The sequence below is a fragment of the Prionailurus viverrinus genome, chromosome E2 (genome assembly GCF_022837055.1).
Source record: "Prionailurus viverrinus isolate Anna chromosome E2, UM_Priviv_1.0, whole genome shotgun sequence".
NCBI classification, from domain to species: Eukaryota; Metazoa; Chordata; class Mammalia; order Carnivora; family Felidae; genus Prionailurus; species Prionailurus viverrinus.
In genome coordinates this window covers 19270444-19292072 of record NC_062575.1, presented here as the reverse complement: position 1 = coordinate 19292072, position 21629 = coordinate 19270444, and the positions used below count along the sequence as shown (strand labels likewise).

Sequence of the window (21629 nt, the reverse complement as noted above, 5' to 3'; positions counted from 1 at the left end):
TTGGGATGGAGAACTTGTCTCCTGTTCTTGAAAGTCTATGCTATTCCCCTGGCTCTGAGCATCTAGCTGCCTCCAAGGCAGTGGTACCCTCGCCCTCATCTGGCTGTGCAACCTCTGCCCATACCTACTGCCCCATACTCACTGCCCCATACCAGCCCTGTGGTTCCCTCTTTAGGCAGAAGTAGCCTCAAGATGATTATTCCTTCAGAGTGTGACTCAGCTTGGAGTAAGGTCCTCATCCTTGTCTTCTGCCATCTGGGATCTGAGCCTTTCTCAGGTCCCTGGGCCCATACTGGGAGCCAGTCTTGTCTGGCAAGGGCTTGGGAGGAAGGAGTGTGGGCGTAGTTGGTCAGTCATATCTGGGGAGAGCTCCTGGTGGGAAGTTGGAACATAGTGCCTCCCACTCTGTCACCCTATCACCGACTGGCTCTGACTCTGGAAATAAGAGTACACTGTGTCCAAGGCAGAAACAGATCATCTTGATACTCAGGGGACATGATAAGGGTGGGTAGTAAGCTAGATCCGAGACCGCTGTGTGGCCATCTATATTCCCAACCACCACTCACTCCCTCCTGTCTTGTTTTAAGAGGCAAACTGGGCCTTCCTTTTTGGCTTTTGAAGGCTGTTTTCCAGGCTAGAGTTCAGAGTGCCGGGATTTCACATCCTATCGCAATTCCTCAAGCATGCTGAAGCCCATCTTCCTTTTAGTCAGAACCCAGGCCACACCCCACTGGTGGAACAGAAATGGGAGCTCAGGGGAATAAGTACAGAAGTCCTGAGGCAGAAGCCTGGTGGTGATGGTGGGTGAGCCCTGACTCCTTCCTCTCCTTTTCCCAGGAGGGCATACTCACCCCAGATCACCCCCAAGATGTGCCTGCTGGAGTGGTGCCGGAGGGAGAAGTTGGCGCAGCCTGTGTATGACACGGTGAGGTCCTGCACCTGGCCCTAGAGTGCTCCCACGGCCGATGTCATCACCCCCAACACACTCATAGCCTGTACCCTGAACTCAAGACTACTTGGCTGGAGCCTGGCTTTGTCTTCCGTGGGCTCGCAATATGCAATGGTTGCTGGCGGCCGGACCAGTTGCTGATATGATAGCCCCTTCTCTGTGTCAGTGGGCCTGTTGTCTAATTCTGGCCACTTTCATAACACTGAACTTGAGGCCTATGTAAGGGGTTGCTTGGGCCAGTCCCTGCCAGTGGTGTTGCTTAGACAAGGGAGACTTCTCTGGAAAGGGCCTATTGGCTTACTTAGGAAGAATGCTCAAACCTAAAAGTTAGACATGTTTTTGGACCAGGCTTTAGCCACTGGGGCACAGAATTGGGCCCCAGACTTGAGGCCCCTTGGTCGAAACTTTAAGACAGTCTTGCTTCACCTCCTCTGGTCCCCATGGCCATGTCTTGTTTAAGCTGCACTGTCTCTTCTGGACTGACCTTCTGACCTCTAAACTTGTACCTTCTGGGACTTGTGTCCCCCTCTCCCAGAGCGAGTTTTCTTTTTTTTTTATTTTTATTTTTATTATTTTTATTTTTTATTTTTGGGACAGAGAGAGACAGAGCATGAGCGGGGGAGGGGCAGAGAGAGAGGGAGACACAGAATCGGAAACAGGCTCCAGGCTCCGAGCCATCAGCCCAGAGCCTGATGCGGGGCTCGAACTCCCAGACCGCGAGATCGTGACCTGGCTGAAGTCGGACGCTTAACCGACTGCACCACCCAGGCGCCCCTAGAGTGAGTTTTCTAAAGCGAATCTGACCTCTGCCTCCCTGCTCAAGTCCTCATCCTCTCCCCAGTGCCTTTGGGATCAAGCTCCAGCACCTCAACACAGAGCACAGGGCCCCCCACATGCCTTTCTGCTTCATGTCTCGTCCACTCTGCTCTCTGTCCAGCCACATCATCTGGTCACTCTGCCAAGTGTACCTTCTCTGCCACATCCTTGCCCTCTCTTACCCCTTTGCCATCTGGTGAACTCCTCCTCATTTTGGGTGACCTAGCCCATCCAGATGTCAGTAGAAGCAGGATCCATAGTCACGCGCAGCTAAGGGCTCTGATGGCCCTTTGCTTAGGTCCCTGATTGAACTCCTGAAATACTGGAATGTCGTTACCTGTTTGTGTATCTGTCTTTCTTCCCTGGCAGATGCCCAGGCACTTCTGCTAGGGAGGAGCATGTGATACAAGTAGCCTTCATTTAACTTAGGTGGGAAGTACTTCCTTTATCTGCCTTCCTTGTGATCCTGGCAGGTGAGCCCCAGGGCTCATTCCTCTCGTCCCCATGTAGCCATCCCTGTTGCCTTTGCTCTCTTTGCACCAGGTTCAGCGCCCCCTGGATCGCCTCTTCTGCTCTGTTGTGACTGTTGCTGAGCAAAAGTACCAGTCCACCTTGTGGTGAGTTTCCTCATCAGTGGGCTTGGGGCTTGGGATGAGGGGCCTGTACCCAACATTGATGTAAGAGGGTTTGGGGAGGATGGTGTACCTGGGCAGTGGCATCCCTGGGTAACGACCCCTTCCTCAGTTTTGTCAGAATCTTTGTCAAGGGTGTGTAGAGTCAGGCCTTTCCAGCCTCTAGTCCTGGAGCCAGCCTGCCTGTCTACCTGCCTTATTGTCCCATACCTCATCTGCCCAGGGACAAGTCTAAGAAATTGGCAGAGCAGGCTGCGGCCATCGTCTGTCTGCGGAGCCGGGGCCTCCCTGAAGGTCGGCTGGGTGAAGAGAGCCCCTCCTTGCACAAGCGCAAGCGGGAAGCCCCTGACCAAGATCCTGGGGGTCCCAGAGCTCAGGAGCCAGCAGTGCCTGGGAAGCTGTGCAAGAAGCCCTTTGTGGCCTTGGGAAGTGGTGAAGAGAGCCCCCTGGAAGGCTGGTGACCATTGTCTCTACCTTGGCCATCCCCCTTAGGGGCCTGGCCGTAAGTTGGCTGTGGGTGCAAAGCATGAATCTGATGCCATTGGACAAATTGCTGACTGTTCCTGGCAGGAGTTAAGAGGTCCTGGCCTGGTCCATCAGCCTGAACCAAAGGGTTCCTAGGGTGCACATCTTCTTTGGTGGATCTGAGTAACAGGGCCAAGTTCCTAGTGACCTCAGTATTTTCTTTGAAAACAGGAACTTTTTGGGTGGCACCTCCTCAACTTGACATTGGTACAGTGCAATAAAGACACCTCTACCCTTACCCATGGCTACTTGCTTCAGCCCTGGGCATTGTCACACACAGACTCATGGCCTGGCATAATTATTTCACTCCCACCCTCTGTGCAGAGCTAGAGCTTCCAACAGCATATCCCCTACCCATCCTTATGGATCTGGTTGGAAGTAGGGGGTTGGGTGTATCCTTTAATGCTCATTGGACTTGGGCTGAGCCAGAAAGCCCCAAGAAGCCCATTTTACTGATGGCAAACCTGAGGTACTGCCCATCAACTGACTTTCTTGATGAGAGGTGCTATAGAATCTGGGGAACAGTTAGGGTATCTGGTACCCTAGTGAGGGACCAGCTCAGATACGTTGGGCAGGTCCTGGGTCTGACCCCCAGCTGGCTGGAGTTCAGACCTGCTAAGGTGTCTGCTCTGGGTAGGGGACACTGAGAACACAGGTTGCTGATGCCAGCAGTTTGGGTCCCTTAAAATTGTCCACCCACGCTGCTGCTTGCCCCCAGCCCCCACTATCCCACTTGGGCCGGAAGGAAGTGGCAGATTCTCTTTAATTTCCTCCTGGCAGTGAGAAGCAAACAAACGGCTACCACATCTCATGGGGCCTCCCCCTCTTACTGGGAGGGGCGTTCTGACCAAAGGTCCCTGCCCTGCACCACCCCCGCTTCCTCCACTGTAAACACACTACTTCTCCTCCCCTTTTCCAAGTGCTGTAGGGAGGGGCATTCCCCTCTAGGCCAAGGCCATGTTTCTCCCATGTCTCTAGGGTCAGGCCCCTATGCCAGCCAGCAGCCCCTGGCCCTGGTGGCCTGAGATCAGGTGGTGATGCCTCTGTTTCAGTCCTGGAGCTGCACCTGTCTGCACACTTGTTCCTCTGTATGCAGATAAGGATACTGCACTACCAGCTGCCTCCCAGAGCCCATTGCTGTCTGACCTTGGGCAAGTCACTTCTAGTTCTCTTTGGGCCTAAGGGCCCTCTCTGAGAGGGAGATCAGCTGCTCTGCCTGCATGAGGCTGACTGGAGGATAAATAGGCCTATGATAGGGCACTCTGTGGCTAATGGGGTCACTCTATGCTGGGGCTGCCCTAGCTTCCCAGACCAGTGCTCCAAGAGAAGGAGCCCCACCCAGGAGACAGACTGAGGCTTGTTGCAGTCTTAACCATCAAGCTTTAGGCACAGTTCCTGACTTTTCTCACAAACTATCTCAGTTCAAATGCCCCTTGGTCTTTCCTCATATCCCAACTGGAACAGGGCAGACAGAGAGGCCCCAGTGGACCCCCAGGCATCCTGAGCTAGTCAGAGCTTATGGAAGGATCCTATGGGAGCCAAATACCAAGTCTTAAGATCCATTTTTCCTGTGGGGTTGGACTGTACCCTCAGGCCTCTTCCACCAGTGTAGTTTCCCTGGGGAAGCCCCTTCTTTGGTGCATCAGGTTTATTTCTGGGCTATGGAGAAGGAGAGGTGAGGTAGAGGTCAGCTGTTAAGATAGAAGCTGGAGTATGGGGACTTAGAGGGCCCAGGAAAAGCACTGGGGAGAGGGGCATTCACAGGGGAGCAGGTGAGGGAGGGGCTAGTGTATGTTCCATAACTGAGGATGTCTGGCAAAGTTCCTGGTTGAATATGTTGGCTCTCAAATGGTCTCATCTTAGCATACCTCAATGATGCCTGCCATGGTCTCACAGTGACTTTCCCAAGGTCTGGGACCAATTGGGAGGGCCCAGTTGGGTCTGAAAGCTCCACTTATCGTTCTCACTATGCCCACCTTAAACTAAGGCCATTTAGATGCCCAAACCTCTCTCTGGGCTAGTGTCCACAACACGTAGTCATCCATTCCAGCCACCTAGATTGAGGACTTGCTCTTAGCTCATCACATTTTGGGGACACATGAGAAGGAGGGATGAATAAAGCTGGAGAGGGTGGCACATCTTCCAAAGGTCACAGCAAGAAGACAACTTTGTGCAAAGACGAGTGGGGAATCTTGGGGTGTCTGAGTGGCTCAGTCAAGTGAGTGTCTGACTCTTGATTTTGGCTCAGGTCATGATCCCAGGGTCATGGTATTGAGACCCATGTTGGGCTCTGCACTGAGTGTAGAGCCTGCTTGGAATCCTCTCTCTCTCTCTCTCTCTCTCTCTCTCTCTCTCTCTCTCTCTCTGTCTCTCCCCCTCCCTCCCTCTCTCCCTCCCTCTGCCCCTCTCCCCAGCTCATGCTCTCTCAAAGAGAGAGAGAGAGAGAGAGAGAGAGAGAGAGAAAGAAAAAGAAAGAAAGAAAGAAAGAAAGAAAGAAAGAAAGAAAGAAAGAAAAGAAAGAAAGAAAATGTAAAAAGATGAGTGGGGAATCTCTTAACCCTCCAGCCCTGCACACTTAGTTCCTTCCAAGTGTCAATCCTGTTCAGAATTCTTCCATGGCTCTCCACTCCCCTCTGGATCAAGTCCAAACTCCTCAGCCTGGCATCCGAGGACAAAATGCTGACCCTGTCTTCTCAGCACCCTGTGCTGACTTCAGCAAACAACTTTGGTCAATTGTAGTTGGCTGGTGTTGCCTCTGCCCAGATTGAGAGCTGCTCAAGGGCAGTCCTCGTGTTCCCTATGGCCAGCCTCAGCATGGGAGTAGGGAACAGGCACAAAAGAAGACTCAAATAAGCTTGTTGCATGGGATATGTGGCATAGAAAGAACTTTTCTAAACTCTGACTTTCCTCCAAAGCTCCTATTTTCCCTAATGTGGAACAAAAGGGGTTGGGCTGGGCCCTGCCGGGCTAAGCTGTACCATCCCATGGCTCAGAGGCCATGGGAGAGCTTTCAGCAGTGGGGTTCAGGTCCAGGCCTATGGCAGCTGATGAAAGTAATGGCTTTTCTTAAGTCTCAGGCCTGGCCGGAATTCACAGAGGAGGAAGAAGGGAGTGAATAGCAATCCCCATAGTCCTTGTCCACCAGTCAGGAGTCCCATTGCACTGGTCCCCTGGCCTCCTGGTTCACAGGGCCCTCAGAAGGCTGGAGGCAGGTCAGATGACCTCTTACCATCTAAAAGAGCTTTTGAGCTGGACTGAGGAAGAGCTGGCCTGAGGAAGAGCTGATAGGGAGGCCTTAGCTGAGGAAAAGGAGTGGAGAGAGTTCAGGTATTGGTGTGTGTGAGTGGGGTAGACCTCTGTCCCACCTTGCAGAGCTCTAAGCCATTGCTGCTTTTCTTACAAAGATGGTGACACTTTTCCTACAGTCAGTGCCTACTGATGCTCTAGCCCTTATCAATCTAGGTTAGAGTTCTGTTTTCTCCAGCCCATAAGCCTTCCCAGGAAATGACCCCTTCTAAATGTTCTCCAGGTGCACAGTGGCTGGGAACACAGATGAGTAAAACAGACACACACATGGATGCTTTGGTGAATTGTTCAAACCATCTCCAGCTTCTGTGGTCCCTTCCTGGTGGTAGGGCTGATAGGTCCAGGGTCTCCCTCTTGCATTCTCTGTGGCCTGGCTAGCTGGGTCCCTTGTTTGGAGGGCAGAGGGGCTGGGTAAAGATCCATTTTCTCAATCCAGATGATAAATAACCTGGAAAGTATGTGGGGGGAGGTCGGGGGTGGTGATGGACAACACATCCTGAAATTGCTCATTAGGAGGGTGCCACCCACACAATGCCATTGGCTCCCTCTCCTTGACCTGTTATTTTCTTCTACCCCTAATTTCACCCTCCCCCAGTACAACTCAGTAATTCATCCAAAATTCTGAATATGTTAAGTTCCTTGCTCTAAACCCTTCTATGGCTCCCTGCTTCCCTCAGGATAAAATCTAGGTACTTTGTAGTGGCCTGCAGCACTCTGCCCATTCATCTGGCCTTATCTTTGGCTTCTGCTCACTGCAGGTACTTTCTGATTTCTAAGTTTTTGGCAATCTGTTTTCTGCCTGGAACCATCTTCCTCACTTCTTGGCCATCTTTCCAATTCCTGCTTAGTCCTGTGGAGGCCCTGTAACCCCAGTGGAATTATGAACCTTCTTGGAGATCCTGGCACAAGCCTAATCTCTTCACACAGTGATTATAGATTTGCTGTCCTCTCCCCCTCTCCTGAAGGGAGACTAATTTATCTCTGCTTTCCTAGGTTCAGCACAGGTATGGGTACAGAGCACTCAGCAGGAAAAGTTTTCTGCCCAACCCAAGATGAACATTTTATCTGCTCTGGACATTACCTGTCCTCCTGACTTGAGGCCTAGTTAGGCCTTCCCTAGGGCTCCCTGGTAGCTCAGGTATCGGTCCATATATTGAAACCTTTCTGCAAAGCACTCCACTTTGCCCTCTTCTCCTTTTTGTGGGAGAGCTCCTGGGCCTTTGCACCTGCACCCAAGGCCGAGACCTAGTGCCCTGAGTTCCTACGCAACATGCTTCTATTGATACTGTGCCCTTTGGGGCCTAGAGCTAGGGAAGTAGGTCACCGCTCCTTCTCCCAATTCTCGAGCTCCCAGTCCACCCTGCCTCTTGGAGTCCTAAGTAAACAATCCAGGCTTAGCGTCCCTTGGCACAGCTTCCACCCCAGGCCCAGGAGGAGGCGTCTTGGGTCTCAAGGGAAGACAGTCTCGCTGGGGAGGAACCGAGAGCGAAAAACAGTTCTTCAGACAGTGTCACTTCCTCTCCACTAACAAACCACTCATTTTGGGTATCGGGCCCTCCTTTCACGGATGTGCACCGGGATGCTGAGGTCTCCGAGCTCGTGAGTGGTGCGAGTTCATGACGGGCTTTCTGGTTCAGTCGGCTTACAGCAACGGGCAGACTTTGCCCATGGGGCTCTGCCGAGTCCTCTAACGCGCTGGCTGTCCTCCAGGGAGTAGTTGCTCGCTAGCCGGCGCGGACAAAGGCGCCGCTACCGGGAGCAGGCCCCGCCCCGAAGGGGTGGATCTGCATCGTTGAGGAGCAGAGACTCCGGACTCCTCGCGCAGCGCAGGTCTCTTCGGACTCCGCCCCAACCGAGCTGGAAGCTCAGCGGGCCTCACCCCAGGCTCCGCCATTAGGGTTGGGGTGGCGGGATGAGAGTGTGAGTGGCGTTCACGTAATACCCCTCCGGGGCCCTGACACATTCCCCAAACCCAGCCATTAGAGTAACATTTCAGCCGCCCTTCACCGAAGCCATAACCATATTCGACGTGAGCTCTGCCCAGTAAGGAATGGGGTCTTCGATTGGCGGGTGGATTGGATTGCATTCAATCCAATAACAGAGGGCTATCCGCCTGACAAGCGGGTGTAGGGCCCTGGTTTAGAAGTTGAGGAAAGGATAGCGGCCGAACTACAACTCCCAAGAGATACTGGGGTTATCCAGCTCTCCTTATGCACGTGACTTCCTTCTCCCGGAGAGGGAATCACGCGGTAGGCCGTTGATGGGGCGGAGCCATTGGGCTAGCAGGGGCGCTAGTGGCCTATGCGCAGCACGCTCTGATGGGCGCGCGGTAGGGGGCGGGGTTAGTCGTGCAGCCCTGCGCGGCAGCGCGCTGGCTGAGGCGGCTGTTGGGGGGCGGGGAATATCAGCTAAGGCGACCGTGGCGGCTTAGGCACCAGCGACGGGTTGTGACGGCGGCGCCTGGTGCGGCTCGGCGCGCGGCCAGCTCTCAAGTTCGGAACGGAACGCTCGGTGTCACGGTCCCTGCCCGGAAACTTTGCCGCGGAGCCGCGACCTCCTGGCCCGAGCGGCCGGGCATGAAGCGGCGCTGAGGAGCTGCCGCCGCCGCTGCCGCCGCCTCCGTCGCCGCCGCCGCCAGAGGAGGAGCCGCAGCACCCTGGGCCACGCCGATGACTACTGCAAACTGTGGCGCCCACGACGAGCTCGACTTCAAACTCGTCTTTGGCGAGGACGGGGCGCCGGCGCCGCCGTCCTCGGGCTCGCGGCCTGCAGGTGGGTGCCGGGCGGGGCGGGACCGAAAAGCGTCTCCTCTCTTCGTTCGCAAGAGCTCGCCGCTTTCCTGGTGGCTTGGTTGTCTGGGGCTTAGTAATATCGTGTGTGTGTGTGTGTGTGTGTGTGTGTGTGTGTGTGTGTGTGCGCGCGCGCGCGCGATGAGCGAAGAGCGGATTTGTGTGTGTGGGTGTGGGTGTGGGTGTGTGTGTTTGTGCTTGCGGTGAATGAAGAGCAGATTTAAATCGCTTGAAGAGTTGTGTGGGTCGCAGCGACGTGGAAGTGGCCGCGGGCTTGGCTGGATGCGAACTAGTGGGGAACTCGACTCCGGGACTCCTATGGCCAGTGGACGCCTGCGGTTTGGAGGCTGAGGGTCGGGGCCACTGCCCAAGTGGTGTCTGCTTGTCGTTGCTTTGCCAGCGTGGTGCGGAGAAAAAGCTGACCCTGTGAAGTGTAAGCGCACTTAACTTTTCATCTTTCCTAGGTTTTTAATATTTTTTGTTTTAAAGATGCACATTCTTGAGGTGTAAGAGTTCTCTGAAATTCGTGCACATGTCTGTTTAAATCTGCTTTCTTAGAGTAATGCCATCGTGTTAACACTTGGGCAAGTTTATGGCCCACATTTAATTCGAAGTGTAACTATAACGGGTCTTTTCTGAAAACTACATTTCTTGAACAGAGTGTTTTGAAAGATTAAGAAAAGTGGGGTGCCCTGTTCATAATTCTAGAAAGTTCTGGGAGTCAGTTTTTATTTTAATTAAAAGCCCACCTCAGAAGATGTTTTAAAGGAGGTCGTGAATTGGGAAGGTTGAACACCGTAATGCTTGGAGGTCAGACCAATCAGGAAATAGAAACAGGATGGCTGGGGACTTAGAGCTCTCCTGTGACCTGGTTTGGAATACTGTGGTTCATTAAGTTCAATTTCCCTATTTCATATGTAGACGAACTTCAAAAGAGATGGATAAGATTAATCCTTATTCTTTCTGGGTATTAGTTGAGTTACTTCATGATGTTCAGTAGACTGTTCAGTAGAGTTGCAATGAAATACATGCCTAAACGTGAGGCTTAAGGATTCTCTGGACGGTATTGTCTTATTAGTCCTTTTAGTCTTCATATGTTGTCTTTTTAGCATAATTATTTCAGCAAAATACATTTATTTCAATTCCACTGACATTACTTGAGCACCTTGTGTGTTGAAGATACTGTTAGGTACTTTGTAGTGTTATGATGGGTGCAAAAAAGGACTGAAGGGCCCTCAAGGAGCTTGGGAAATGGGAGAGGGACATATAACCCAAGTAATTCTGCTTCCAGGCAGACTGAATGGTGGTGTGTGTTATAACATAGGCACAAATGGGAAAGTGACATGTGTGGAGAGTAGTGGCACTGAATTATGTGTTTAGGTTATTGAGATTTAACAAAGTAAAAACAACTTGTTTTAATGAGTATTTTTATTATAAGAAAATAAATAGTTGATGTCTGCAAATTTTTACTGAGGACAGATGTGATTAGAGAATGCTGTAAAGCAAATTCATGATCAATAACATAGTATTCTCATGTAAGTAGGAATTGTATGTACATCCAAAGTATTGGACAGCATTTAAAGCTATGAAAACAGCTTTTTAAGAGATTACTTTTGCCATAAAACTCTCCAAACCATTTCGGTATTAAAATGGGTCTAGTAGGTGTTAAGGTTTGAAACTTGACTTGTAACTGAAATTCCCAAATTTAAACTTGAATAGTTTCATTTGACAAAAAGTCCACTTTAAAATATTATGGCAGCTGTTTTTAAGTGTTCTTTCTTCTTCAAATTAAGATGAAATATACATGACATAACCATTTTAAAGTGAGCAATTCAGTGACATTTAGTGCATTGACAGTGTTGTGCAACCACTTCTATCAGGTTCCAAAACATTTCCATCACTCCTGAAGGAAATCCCAAACCTATTTAAGTAGTTGCTCCTCATTCTCCTTTGTCCCTTCCCAGTCCCTGGCTTCCCAGTCCCTAATATGGGATTTGTTTGTATGGATTTACCAATTCTGGATATTTCATGCAAATGGAATCATACAAATGTGGGCTTTTGTGTCTGGCTTCTTTCACTTAGCCTAGTATTTCATGGGTCATGCATGTTGTAGAATACAGCAGTACTTCATTCCTTTTTATGGCTGAATATTTTATATATACCTCATTTTATCCATTCATCCATTGATGGGCATTTGAGCTGTTTCTATCCTTCAGTTATCTTGACTAGTGCTGCTTTGAACACGTAGCAGCTAAGTTAAAAATTCTGCTGGGCAGGATGTTTTGTATATTCAAAACTACTTGTTTGCAAAATTAGTTTTCATTTTATTTTATTTTTTAAAGTTTATTCTTAAAAAATTTTTTTTAATCTTTATTTTTGAGAGAGAGACAGCGTGTGAGCAGGGGAGGAGCAGAGAGAGAGGGAGACACAGAATCTGAAGCAGGCTCCAGGCTCTGAGCTGTCAGTAGTTCGCGAGTTTGTGTCCTGAGTCAGACTCTGTGCTGACAGCTCAGAGCCTGACTCAGGGCTCGAACTTACGAACTGTGAGATCATGACCTGAGCTGAAGTCGGACATTCAACCGATTGAGCCACCCAGGTGCCCCAAAATTTATTCTTAATTTACTTATTTATCTTTAGAAAGGGGGAGGGTAGCGGGAGAGAGAGAGAGAGACAGAGAGACAGAGAGAGAGAGAGAGAGAGAATATCCCAAGAGGCTCCACACTATTAGCATGGAGCCTGACACAAAACTCGAATTCTTGAACCAGGAGATCATGACCTGAGCTGAAATCAAGAGTCATTTGCTTAACCGACTGAGCCATCCAGGAGCCCCACGTTTTCATTTTAATAAGCATAATTAGAGTGTGTAGTTTGAAGGAACTAAGTGGATTAACTGACATGCTTTTAGGATGATAATATGCAGTACTGTGGGCCATGAGAATAAAATTGCTTGGTAGAGTTCAGATCAATGTTGGGTTATATTAGTGTGTTTACTTGTTTTTGGATTCTTTTCCTTACTGGGTTGAAAGTTCCATGAAGGCAGGGATAGTGTCTGTATCTTGTTCATAGTTATATGATCGGTGCCTAGTACAGTGCCTTTATCATAAGAGTGGGCACCCAGTATTTGTTGAGTTAATAAATACTCCTTAAGTTTTGAGTCATTGCTCACTTTTTTTTTGTGGTAGAGGAAGTTAATGAGACTTGTTTCAATTCTTTGGCTTTTATCAGTCAGTTCCATAAGACAGTAGATCTTGGTAATTTTGGTAGCAGGTTTTCCATCTGTCTGAGGGTGTAAGAGTCCTTGTATCACCTCTAACTTTCCATACAGAAGACTTTTGAAAAATATTTGGTGGAGAGGATAATGGACGGGAACTGAGGACAAGCTAAGGGGCCGAATTAGTAAATGTCCTAAGAGCAAGCTTATTAAAAGTACACATTAGATGATTCGATACTTGATAATGTTGGATACATTTATGATTGACTTTAAAAAAAAAATGCTTGTTTAGTTTTGAGAGAGAGAGCCAAGGGGTAGGGGCAGAGAGAGAGAGAAGAGAGAGAGAGCAGAGAGAGAGAGGAGAGATTAAGACCCTGGAGTCCTTAGCCTTTTTCTTTCTCTCTCTCTCTCTTTTTTAATATGAGGTCAGTGCTAGTTTTAATTTTTCCAGTTAAAAATGAATCAGGGCGCCTGGGTGGCTCAGATGGTAAGCATCCGACTTCGACTCAGGTCATGATCTCAACATTTCCAAGTTTGAGCCTTACATCAGGTTCTGTGCTGACAGGTGAACCTGGACCCTGCTTCGGATTCTTGTCTCCCTCTCTCTCTGCCCCTCCCCTGGTTGTGCTCTGTCTCTCTCTCTCTCAAAAATAAACATTAATATATATATATATATATATATATATATATATATATAAATGAATCAAACTATTTTAAGTTTTTTCTTAATAACCTAGCTTCAAAATGAAGACATACTTCAATAGTAAATAGAGAATTTTAAATTGATAAGTGTTTCATGTATTTCACTAGCATTATTTGCCATTATAAAGGGCAGCCTCTGGTGCTTTATTTATTTATTTATTTATTTATTTATTTATTATTTGTATATCTCCAGTTTGATGTCATAATTTTTCACATTCAAAGTTTCACTCTCAGGGTTTGGTTCGTTGTTAAATATTGACTCTCTAGTCCTGAATGAGAGTCACTGGGAGGAGTGTGTGCTGTATACTGACTGCATAATATCTTTCCTAATGTTGCTTTTTTAAGAGGGGAGAAATATCGTTGATACAATGTGTATTTTTATAAGAAATTTACTTTAGGATAGGAAGTGTAATTTCATCAGATAGCACTTCAGTACACAACTTTTTCCCATATAAAGTTGAGGAACTTTTCCTAGATGATTGTCATAGTCTTTATTTTTTTTTTTTTTTTTTTTCAACGTTTATTTATTTTTGGGACAGAGAGAGACAGAGCATGAGCAGGGGAGGGGCAGAGAGAGAGGGAGACACAGAATCAGAAACAGGCTCCAGGCTCTGAGCCGTCAGCCCAGAGCCCGACGCGGGGCTCGATCTCACGGACCGCGAGATCGTGACCTGGCTGAAGTCGGACGCTTAACCGACTGCGCCACCCAGGCGCCCCTTTATTTTTTTTTTTAATGTTTATTTTTGAGAGAGACAGAGCATGAGTGGGGGAGGTGTAGAGAGAGAGGGAGACACAGAATCTGAAGCAGGCTCCAGGCTCTGAGCTGTCAGCACAGAGCCCAGTGCGGGGCTTGAACTCTGGAACTGCAAGATCGTGACCTGAAGTCGGACACTTAATCTACTGAGCCACCCAGGTGCCCCTATTGATAATTTTTAAAGTGTTTGTTTTATCCATGTTAAATGAGATGATGTATTTAAAGCTCTTAGCACAGTTCTTGGTCCAGTAGTACTCATTAAGTGCTGGTAATTAACATTTCTTAACACACACACACACACACACACACACACACACACCCTGATGATAGGTTATTTTTTATTTCCTCTTCTTCCCTAGATCCTTTTCCCTATGCTAAACTAAAACACTGAGAGAGAATAGGGGCAGATAGGAGATCCAGTTATTTAAACCTTACTTAGGTAAGTTGAAATATTTGTCATAGACTTTTGTATTTTATCTTTTATTCTTTTTGTTAACCTCATTTCTCATATCTTACTAAATAAAAGTGCTGAAGGTCCCTAGCTTTTATATTTTTCTAGTGTCTTGAATCAAATTGTTAACTCAGTATGGTGTGAAAGTTGGTAGATTTGCTACCCATACTAAGTATAATTGGATATTTAAATCAGTATGAAAAAAGGGAAGTTACTTCTCTGGTTTCCTGTAGAAATTTAATGGTACGTTTGTACAGCACGTTAGGTAGTGTATAGAGGAGATGTTTACTGGTGAGCCTTACTTTCATACCATAGGTCAGCTTTTTCTTTAGTCTTGAATATAAGTGAGAATATGTATTTGGTGATTGCATCACTGATAAACATTTCAGCATTTCAGTTGGAAGAATAACTTAATATTCTGTTTGACACTTTCCCTGATAAGGGTAGATGTTCCTGGGGGCATTAGCAGAATTTTGTGATGGAGGTTAATGAATAAATGTAGTTGAGTGAATATGGGGAAAATTGAAGAAGAAAAATTTCAATGTCACATGTTGTGTTGAAACTTCAAAAGTGGAAGAGCATTGCTATACCTGCACTTTGTTAGGTTTTCCGTTTGCCAATACAAAAGGGATATTTTGGAATATATTCTAAACTATTCGTAGAGGTAATACTGTAGTAGTTATATTACCTAATATAACAATTGAGTATTACATACATGGTCAAGAAATTGTAGGAGTTTTGTAAGGCCTGTATCTTAGGCATTTACAGTCATTTAAGTTATTAATTTAGTGTAAGTTGTAGAATCAACTTACTATTATGACTTGCCTTTTCTGGGGCAACCAGTAAACTTTGCCAGTAATTGTATATATTTTTATTGAGGGCAAATCCCAAGTCCTGCTTTTGAGTTTTACTCTTTATTTACTTTTTCAATGAGATGTGATCACAAGGACATTTTTGGTAAGAAAATACGAAATTTGTTTTTCTTCAGAGAAAATAACAAAATACTGATATATAAAAACGGATACCTATTAAGAGAAAATACGCAGTTGTGTTACTGATGATGAAGTTTAATGCATCCTTTACTTTCCTTATTAGTATTGAGTAGTTGGTGGTGGTGATAATGATGGTAGATGATGATGGTGATGTTTTATTTTAAATAAGAGGTGGGGTTGAGGAAGCCATGATACCGTGAAGTCAGTCGCATTACTCTTAAGAGATAGGAAACCTGAGTAGGTTGAGTCACATTTGATAGTAAGCTGTAGTTTGCTCACAGCAGTAACATAAATAAGGGAGGTGTTGTCTAAAGCTGTTCTGGTGGGTCAGGGGAGTAGACACAACCAAGTTGGCAGTAAGCCTGGCTTCTAAAACAAAATCCAAGTCATCAAATTTGCTCAGGCATGCCGTTTGAGGTTCAAGTAACAGTGGAATTTAAGAGGAGTGAGTTTGTTCTTGGAGGCTTAGCAGAGTCACAAACAGGAGTAAGCTTTTTAAAGAGCCATACTTTTAACTTTAAACATAGTGTGAATCTGCATATATTTTAGCATTTCTGGTAATATTTATATAATTGTATTGCATGACTCTCACCTGCTTGGTAGACTTTAGAAGAGAAGAACAATTGGATCTGAAAGATTTAAGTAGTGTGGTTTAGGGGCACATGGGTGGCTCAGTCGGTTAAGCTTCTGACTCTTGGTTTTGGCTCAGGTTATGATCTCATGCTTTGTGAGTTCGAGCCCCATATCGTGCTCTGTGCTGACATTGCAGAGGCTGCTTGTAATTCTCTCTCTCCCTCTCTTTCCCTGCCCCTCCCACACTTGCTCTCTTTCTCTCTCTCAAAATAAATAAACTTAAAAAAAAAACCTAAAAAAAGTAACAAATAAATAAGTAAATAGTGTTGGCTATGAACTTTCTTTGAATTGCTAGCTGAAATTTAATCATTGGGACAGTTCTGGTTATCATGTTGGTATTCCTGTGTGTAAGGGAACTACATGTCTGTGAAAGCTAGAAAATCCCAGGTACACCGGAGAAGTAACTTTGAAGCTCCATTTAACTACAAAATGCAAAGTTTCAGTATGTCTTACGTTACAAAAGCAGGTGAGAGTTTAAATTTTTAAGAATGTTTTATTTATTTATTAAAAAAATTTTTTTTTAACGTCTTTTATTTATTTTTGAGACAGAGAGAGATAGAGCATGAACAGGGGAGGGACAGAGAGAGAGGGAGACACAGAATCGGAAGCAGGCTCCAGGCTCTGAGCCATCAGCCCAGAGCCCGACATGGGGCTCGAACTCACGGACTGCAAGATCGTGACCTGAACTGAAGTTGGACGCTTAACCAACTGAGCCACCCAGGCGCCCCTAAAATGTCTTAAATAACTGTTTTTAGTATTTTAAAATAATTTTTATATTTCTGAATTTTGTGTTAAATTTTTATCAGCTTTGCTGTTTATTTTAATTAGAAATTAGGATTGTATGAGCTTTGAGATTAATATTAATAACTTCTGGTGATGTTAATTTATATCATTGAAAAATACTTCTTTTTAAATGTTTATTTATTTTTTATAATGCTTATTTGTTTATTTTGAGAGGGGGAGGGGCAGAGAGAGGGAAAGAGAGAGAATCCCAAGCAGGCTCAAGGCTATCCGTGTAGAGTCCGACTCGGGGCTTGATATCACTAACCATGACATCATGATCTGAGCCAAATCAAGAGTTGGATGCTTAACTGACGAGCCACCCATGCGCCCCTGAAAAACATTTCTGAAAGCATTTTTTCCTATCAAGGTAATCATTGGCCAGAACACTTTAATGGACAGTTTGTGAGTTGTACTTAAATGTAAATATTTTTTGGTATTGCTTTGAAGTAAAAAAGGTTGTTAAATAAAGATGACAGGAAAAAAATGACATTCAAAAGTTGTATTGAAGCTAGCTAGGGGTGCCTGGCTGGCTCAGTCAGAAGAGCATTTGACTCTTGACCTTGGGGTTGTGAGTCTGAGCCCCATGTTGGGTATAGAGATTACCTAAAAAACCTAATAAACTTAAAAAATTGTTGAAGCTAGATGATGGGTATATGGGAGTTTGTTGTAACAGTCTTTGTATTTTTGTGTATGTTTTTAAATTTCCATGATAGAAAGTTTAAAAAATGGCATTCAGAAACTCTTCAAGTTTTTAAAGTTCTAGGTTAGTATAGTAAAAAAAAAAAAATTTTTTTCTTTTTTTTTAGTTTATTTATTTTGAGAGAGAGAGATACACGTGCACAAGCAGGTGAAGGGCAGAAAGAAGGAGAGAAAGAATCCCAAGCAGACTCTGTGCCATCAACACAGCCCGATGTGGGGCTTGAACTCACGTACGGTGAGATCATGACTTGAGCCTAGATCAAGATCAAGGGTTGGACACTTCACTGACTGTGCCCTCCAGGCACCCCAGGAAAAGTGTTTTAAAATAGCATTGTGAAGTTAGTGAGATTTGCTGTTGCGTGTAATTTTTTTAAAAACTGGTTTAACAAATAAATAGGATAAAAATTAGTTGTGGTATATCTGATTTACAAAACTTATTTCACTCTTTAATTAGTAGTAGGATGGTGAAGTGAGTTAGTATACATAAATAGGAGGTGAACGGATCTTATGATATGCTTTTAAATAGGTATTTTTTAATTTTTAAAATGTTTTCTAACTGTGGGCTCAGAATAATTCACTTATTGTTTGGTAATTTAAGGGCCTGAAATTGTTTTTTAAAATGTTAATGTTTGATCATATTGCTTGTATCTATCAGTCTAATATTTATTAAGTACTGTCACTTTCCTTGAACTTTTAGATTTATGATGAAATTAAACTACTGAACTTGGTCTTAATTTTAAGACTAGATTTTTAAGTTTACTATATAATTGATAGAGATTAACTCACAAAAATAATTGACATATAAAATCTTCTGATTTGTGAACATTTCAGAGCAAACAGGATCCGAAATTTATGTCTTACATCTTGCCATTTGTGAGATCATATTGGATACTAAAGGAATAGAAGTAATAAACTTGTCCTTTATAAAAGAAAACCCTTTGGGGAAAATAAAGTTTCATCTAAATGTTACTTTTTCATTTTTTATTGCAACATAAGAGTTTCAGAGAAGCTTGATATTTTTCTATTAAATTGTTTATAGTTTTCATCTTTCAGTAGAGGCTGTTCAGTAAAAATGACGTTTGGATTCATGAAATTTTCTCTTCATATTTTATTCCTCCAAAATCTGTTTTGAAAGTCGCAGCTAAGGGCATCTTTGATTCTTGCTCCTTGCTTGCATCTACAACCTGCTTCCACCCTGGTCTTTTTCATTATGCTCTACCTGTTTTATATCCCTCACTCTGTATGTTAATAACAAGTTTGTCATCTTTAATTTTATTCATCTCTTTTAAGTCCCAGTGTGAAACCTTTCCCTGAACCCATTTATCTGAATTGCCTCTGCCATCCATGTGCCTTTCTCTTTTGAGTCACTCTAGAAATATTATTTTGAGGTAGTGCTGAGCTAGGTCTAAGTTCTAGATTCCTGTTTGTTGCTGGTTGTGTGACATTGCTTAAAAAGCACAGGATAGTTTTAGGCTAATTCAGTCCTTTCGTTTTATAAGAGAGGAAACTGAGGTTTAAGTTTACTTGTCCAGTGTTATTTAAACAGTTTCTAAAAGGAAGATCTGAGGACCTGACTCCTACTCCTTCATTCTTGTCTAGTAAATTGCTTGATTTCTGCTTGAAAATTATAGAGTTGTTTTTGCACGGCTTATAATTTTGATCATTTTGGTAACTGTTCCTTTTTTGTTAGTGTTCTATTAGGTAAGTACTTAATTTAATTGAGTACCTGTTGTATGCAAGATATTTTTATGTACATTATTTCTAAGTCTTAGGATAATCTGAAGAGGTGTGTGTTACTTCCGTTTTATACCTGAGGAAACAGAAATGCCAGATTTGAGCATTTAGAGAGTGGAAGATTTGGCATTTGAACCCTTTTTTTTCTCCTCCCCCCCCCCCCCCCCCCCGGCTCTTTCTCCTATGCCTCTCACCTCTCAGAGCTGAAGTACAGAAATAGTTTTTCATTTGATGAAACCAAGACTCATGGTGAAACAGGGCTTACAAGTTACATATGTGTTCTTGTGACTAGATTTTCTGCTTTTGGCTCAGAATGGCTGCTTGAGAAATGATGCCTCTACTCCTGCCTGCTCTAGAAAAATGGTACAGCATTACAGCCAGATCAATAGAAGGTACCGCACAGCTAACTGTGCTAGGCCCAAATTTAGCCGTTAGGCCTCTTTTCTTTGCTTCCTTGCGGACCTGGAGGTCAAGAGGTCATGTTGTTCTAGGTTTTCAAGTAATGAGGATTTGGCCTTTCTCTTTGGCAACTCCCTCCCGTGTTGTCCTGATTAGGGTCTGATTTGTGACCTTTGCAGGCTATTTTGTGCTTATGATTTAAAATGTAAAGCATTTTTCGATTAGTCATCAGAATTGCTCTAAACTGAAATGAGGGAAAAGTTCAGAATTTAAAAAATGTGAAATTACTAGTTAGGGCAGTTTTTTTTTGTTGTTGCTTTAAAAATTAAAAAAAAATTTTTTTTAGCATTTATTTTTGAGGAAAGAGAGAGACAGACCGTGAGCGGGGGAGGGGCAGAGAGAGAGGGAGACACAGACTGCGAAGCAAGCTCCTGGCTCGGAGCTGTCAGCACAGAGCCCTACATGGGGCTCAAACCCACTGACAGTGAGATCATAGACCTGAACTGAAGTCAGACAGATGCTTAACCGACTGAGCCACCCAGGTGCCCCAGGGCAGTTTTGTTTTGGTTGTTTGTTTTAAGTTTGAATTTTGCTTTCATGTGTTCCAAAAGATATGTACATACTATTTTTTTTTTTTTTTGGTTGAATTTAGAACCTAAATAAAAACTGATGTACCTTCTATAGCCACTAACACTGATGCACATTTTTTTCCTTGATATTTTGGTCAGTTTGCCATCTGTCACTTACTCTTATCTCTCAGGATCAGCACTGCCTTTTGGGCTCGTTTTTGTCTACTACCTGTTTGTTTTTACATGCACCCAATTGTCTCTGAGCTTTACCAGAACTCTACTTTTCAGAGCAAAGGCAAGAAAGCCTTTTTGTTACATTACCTAGTAAATGTTGACTGATCACTGTTTTGAAACTTTGTTGACTTTTATAATTTGATCACTATTTGAAAGAAATAGTAATACTTTAAATACTAGTTTACACATAAACAAAATATATTTGGTAGGGGAAATAGACATAAACCCGTGGAATCTTTCTAAGAGCGAGGAAGGACTGTTCCAGAAGCCTACAGCAAACTTAACCTCTCATTTCATTGACCAAAATTGGGTTACATTCCCTTTCCTAAATTAGTCACTGGTAAAGACCGAGAGAATTATTCTTAGCCAACCAGGCCCATCCCTTGGCCTGGTTGACTTCCCCTGAAGCGCAGGGTACATGAGAGAGGAGTGGATGCATGGAAGAACAGATATTAAGGAGGAAGGGGAAAATGGAGGGGGAAGGGAGGATCAACCAAAAGAATACTCTGTACTTTGTTAGCAGTTGAAGAGCTTTGTTGTTATTATTATTATTATTATTATTATTATTATTTTAACTGTTTATTTTTGAGAGAGAGAGAGAGAGAGAGAATGACCAAGCACAAGCAGGGGAAGGGCAGAGAGAGAGAGAGCAAGCGGGGGAACAGAATACAAAGCAGGTGCCAGGCTTTGATCTGTCAGCACAGAGCCTAATGCGGGGCTTGAACCCACTAACGGTGAGACCATGACCTGAGCCGAAGTCGGATGCTCAACTGACTAAGCCACCCAGGTGCCCCTAGCAGTTGAAGAACTTTAAAATGTAAATGCAACTTTTACTGTGCGGTTACTTTTTCTGGCACATGCTTTTTTTCTTGCTTTGTCAAAGTTCTTGGGGTGGACATGGAAACTCCTATAAATGCAGAGAAAGAATGAGTTATGGCTAGTAGGTTTTGGTGGCTTGGTGTCTGATAAGTGGGATAGGTGGGACAGTAAATTCATGTTCCTTCTGTTGTTCAAGTGGAATTGGGTGGCTGTGCGGACATACAGAAGCATAAAGACAGTCACCTAGTTAAACCAGTCCTGATTTTTCAAAATTGCATAGGTTAAGTGTTTTATTTCACTCTTTGTCTTTAAGACTAGTCTGAAAGGAACCTAGCATTTGTTAAGTGGTAAAATAGAAGGATGTGCACTGGGAAGAGAAAGTAGAAACCAGACAGGAACATTATATAAGATTTTAGAGTAACTGAGAGGGAGGGGACCTTAAAACCATTAGCTGAGTAAATGTACAAAGTCATTCAATCTTTTAACAAAATTTATTATATCAATATTATGTTTGAATATGGTTCAGTTTATTGGAGCAGACATGTAAATAAACACAACAATATTTATATAATACAGGTACAGAGAAGATCCTCTAAAAGCATAAATGAGAAAGAGCTTAACTTTGAGAGGTC

The 21629-nt window shown here is 44.6% G+C and overlaps 2 protein-coding genes across 11 annotated transcripts in view; both read left to right on the top strand.

Annotated features, from left to right (window-relative positions):
• Positions 1 to 3160, top strand: part of DUS2 (dihydrouridine synthase 2) — a 49495-nt gene extending 46335 nt beyond the window's left edge. For all 8 annotated transcript variants that reach the window (XM_047834909.1, XM_047834905.1, XM_047834904.1 and 5 more), the window contains 3 exons: positions 838 to 925; positions 2309 to 2382; positions 2621 to 3160. In XM_047834909.1, coding sequence (XP_047690865.1) covers positions 838 to 925; positions 2309 to 2382; positions 2621 to 2858 — 400 coding nt within the window. In that variant the 3' untranslated portion in view covers positions 2859 to 3160. The remainder of the gene's footprint in view (positions 1 to 837; positions 926 to 2308; positions 2383 to 2620) is intronic.
• Positions 3161 to 8589: 5429 nt separating this feature from the next.
• The window catches only part of NFATC3 (nuclear factor of activated T cells 3), a 137920-nt gene continuing 124880 nt past the window's right edge, over positions 8590 to 21629 (top strand). For all 3 annotated transcript variants that reach the window (XM_047834892.1, XM_047834893.1, XM_047834894.1), the window contains exon 1: positions 8590 to 9000. In XM_047834892.1, the coding sequence (XP_047690848.1) occupies positions 8898 to 9000 (103 nt within the window). In that variant the 5' untranslated portion in view covers positions 8590 to 8897. The remainder of the gene's footprint in view (positions 9001 to 21629) is intronic.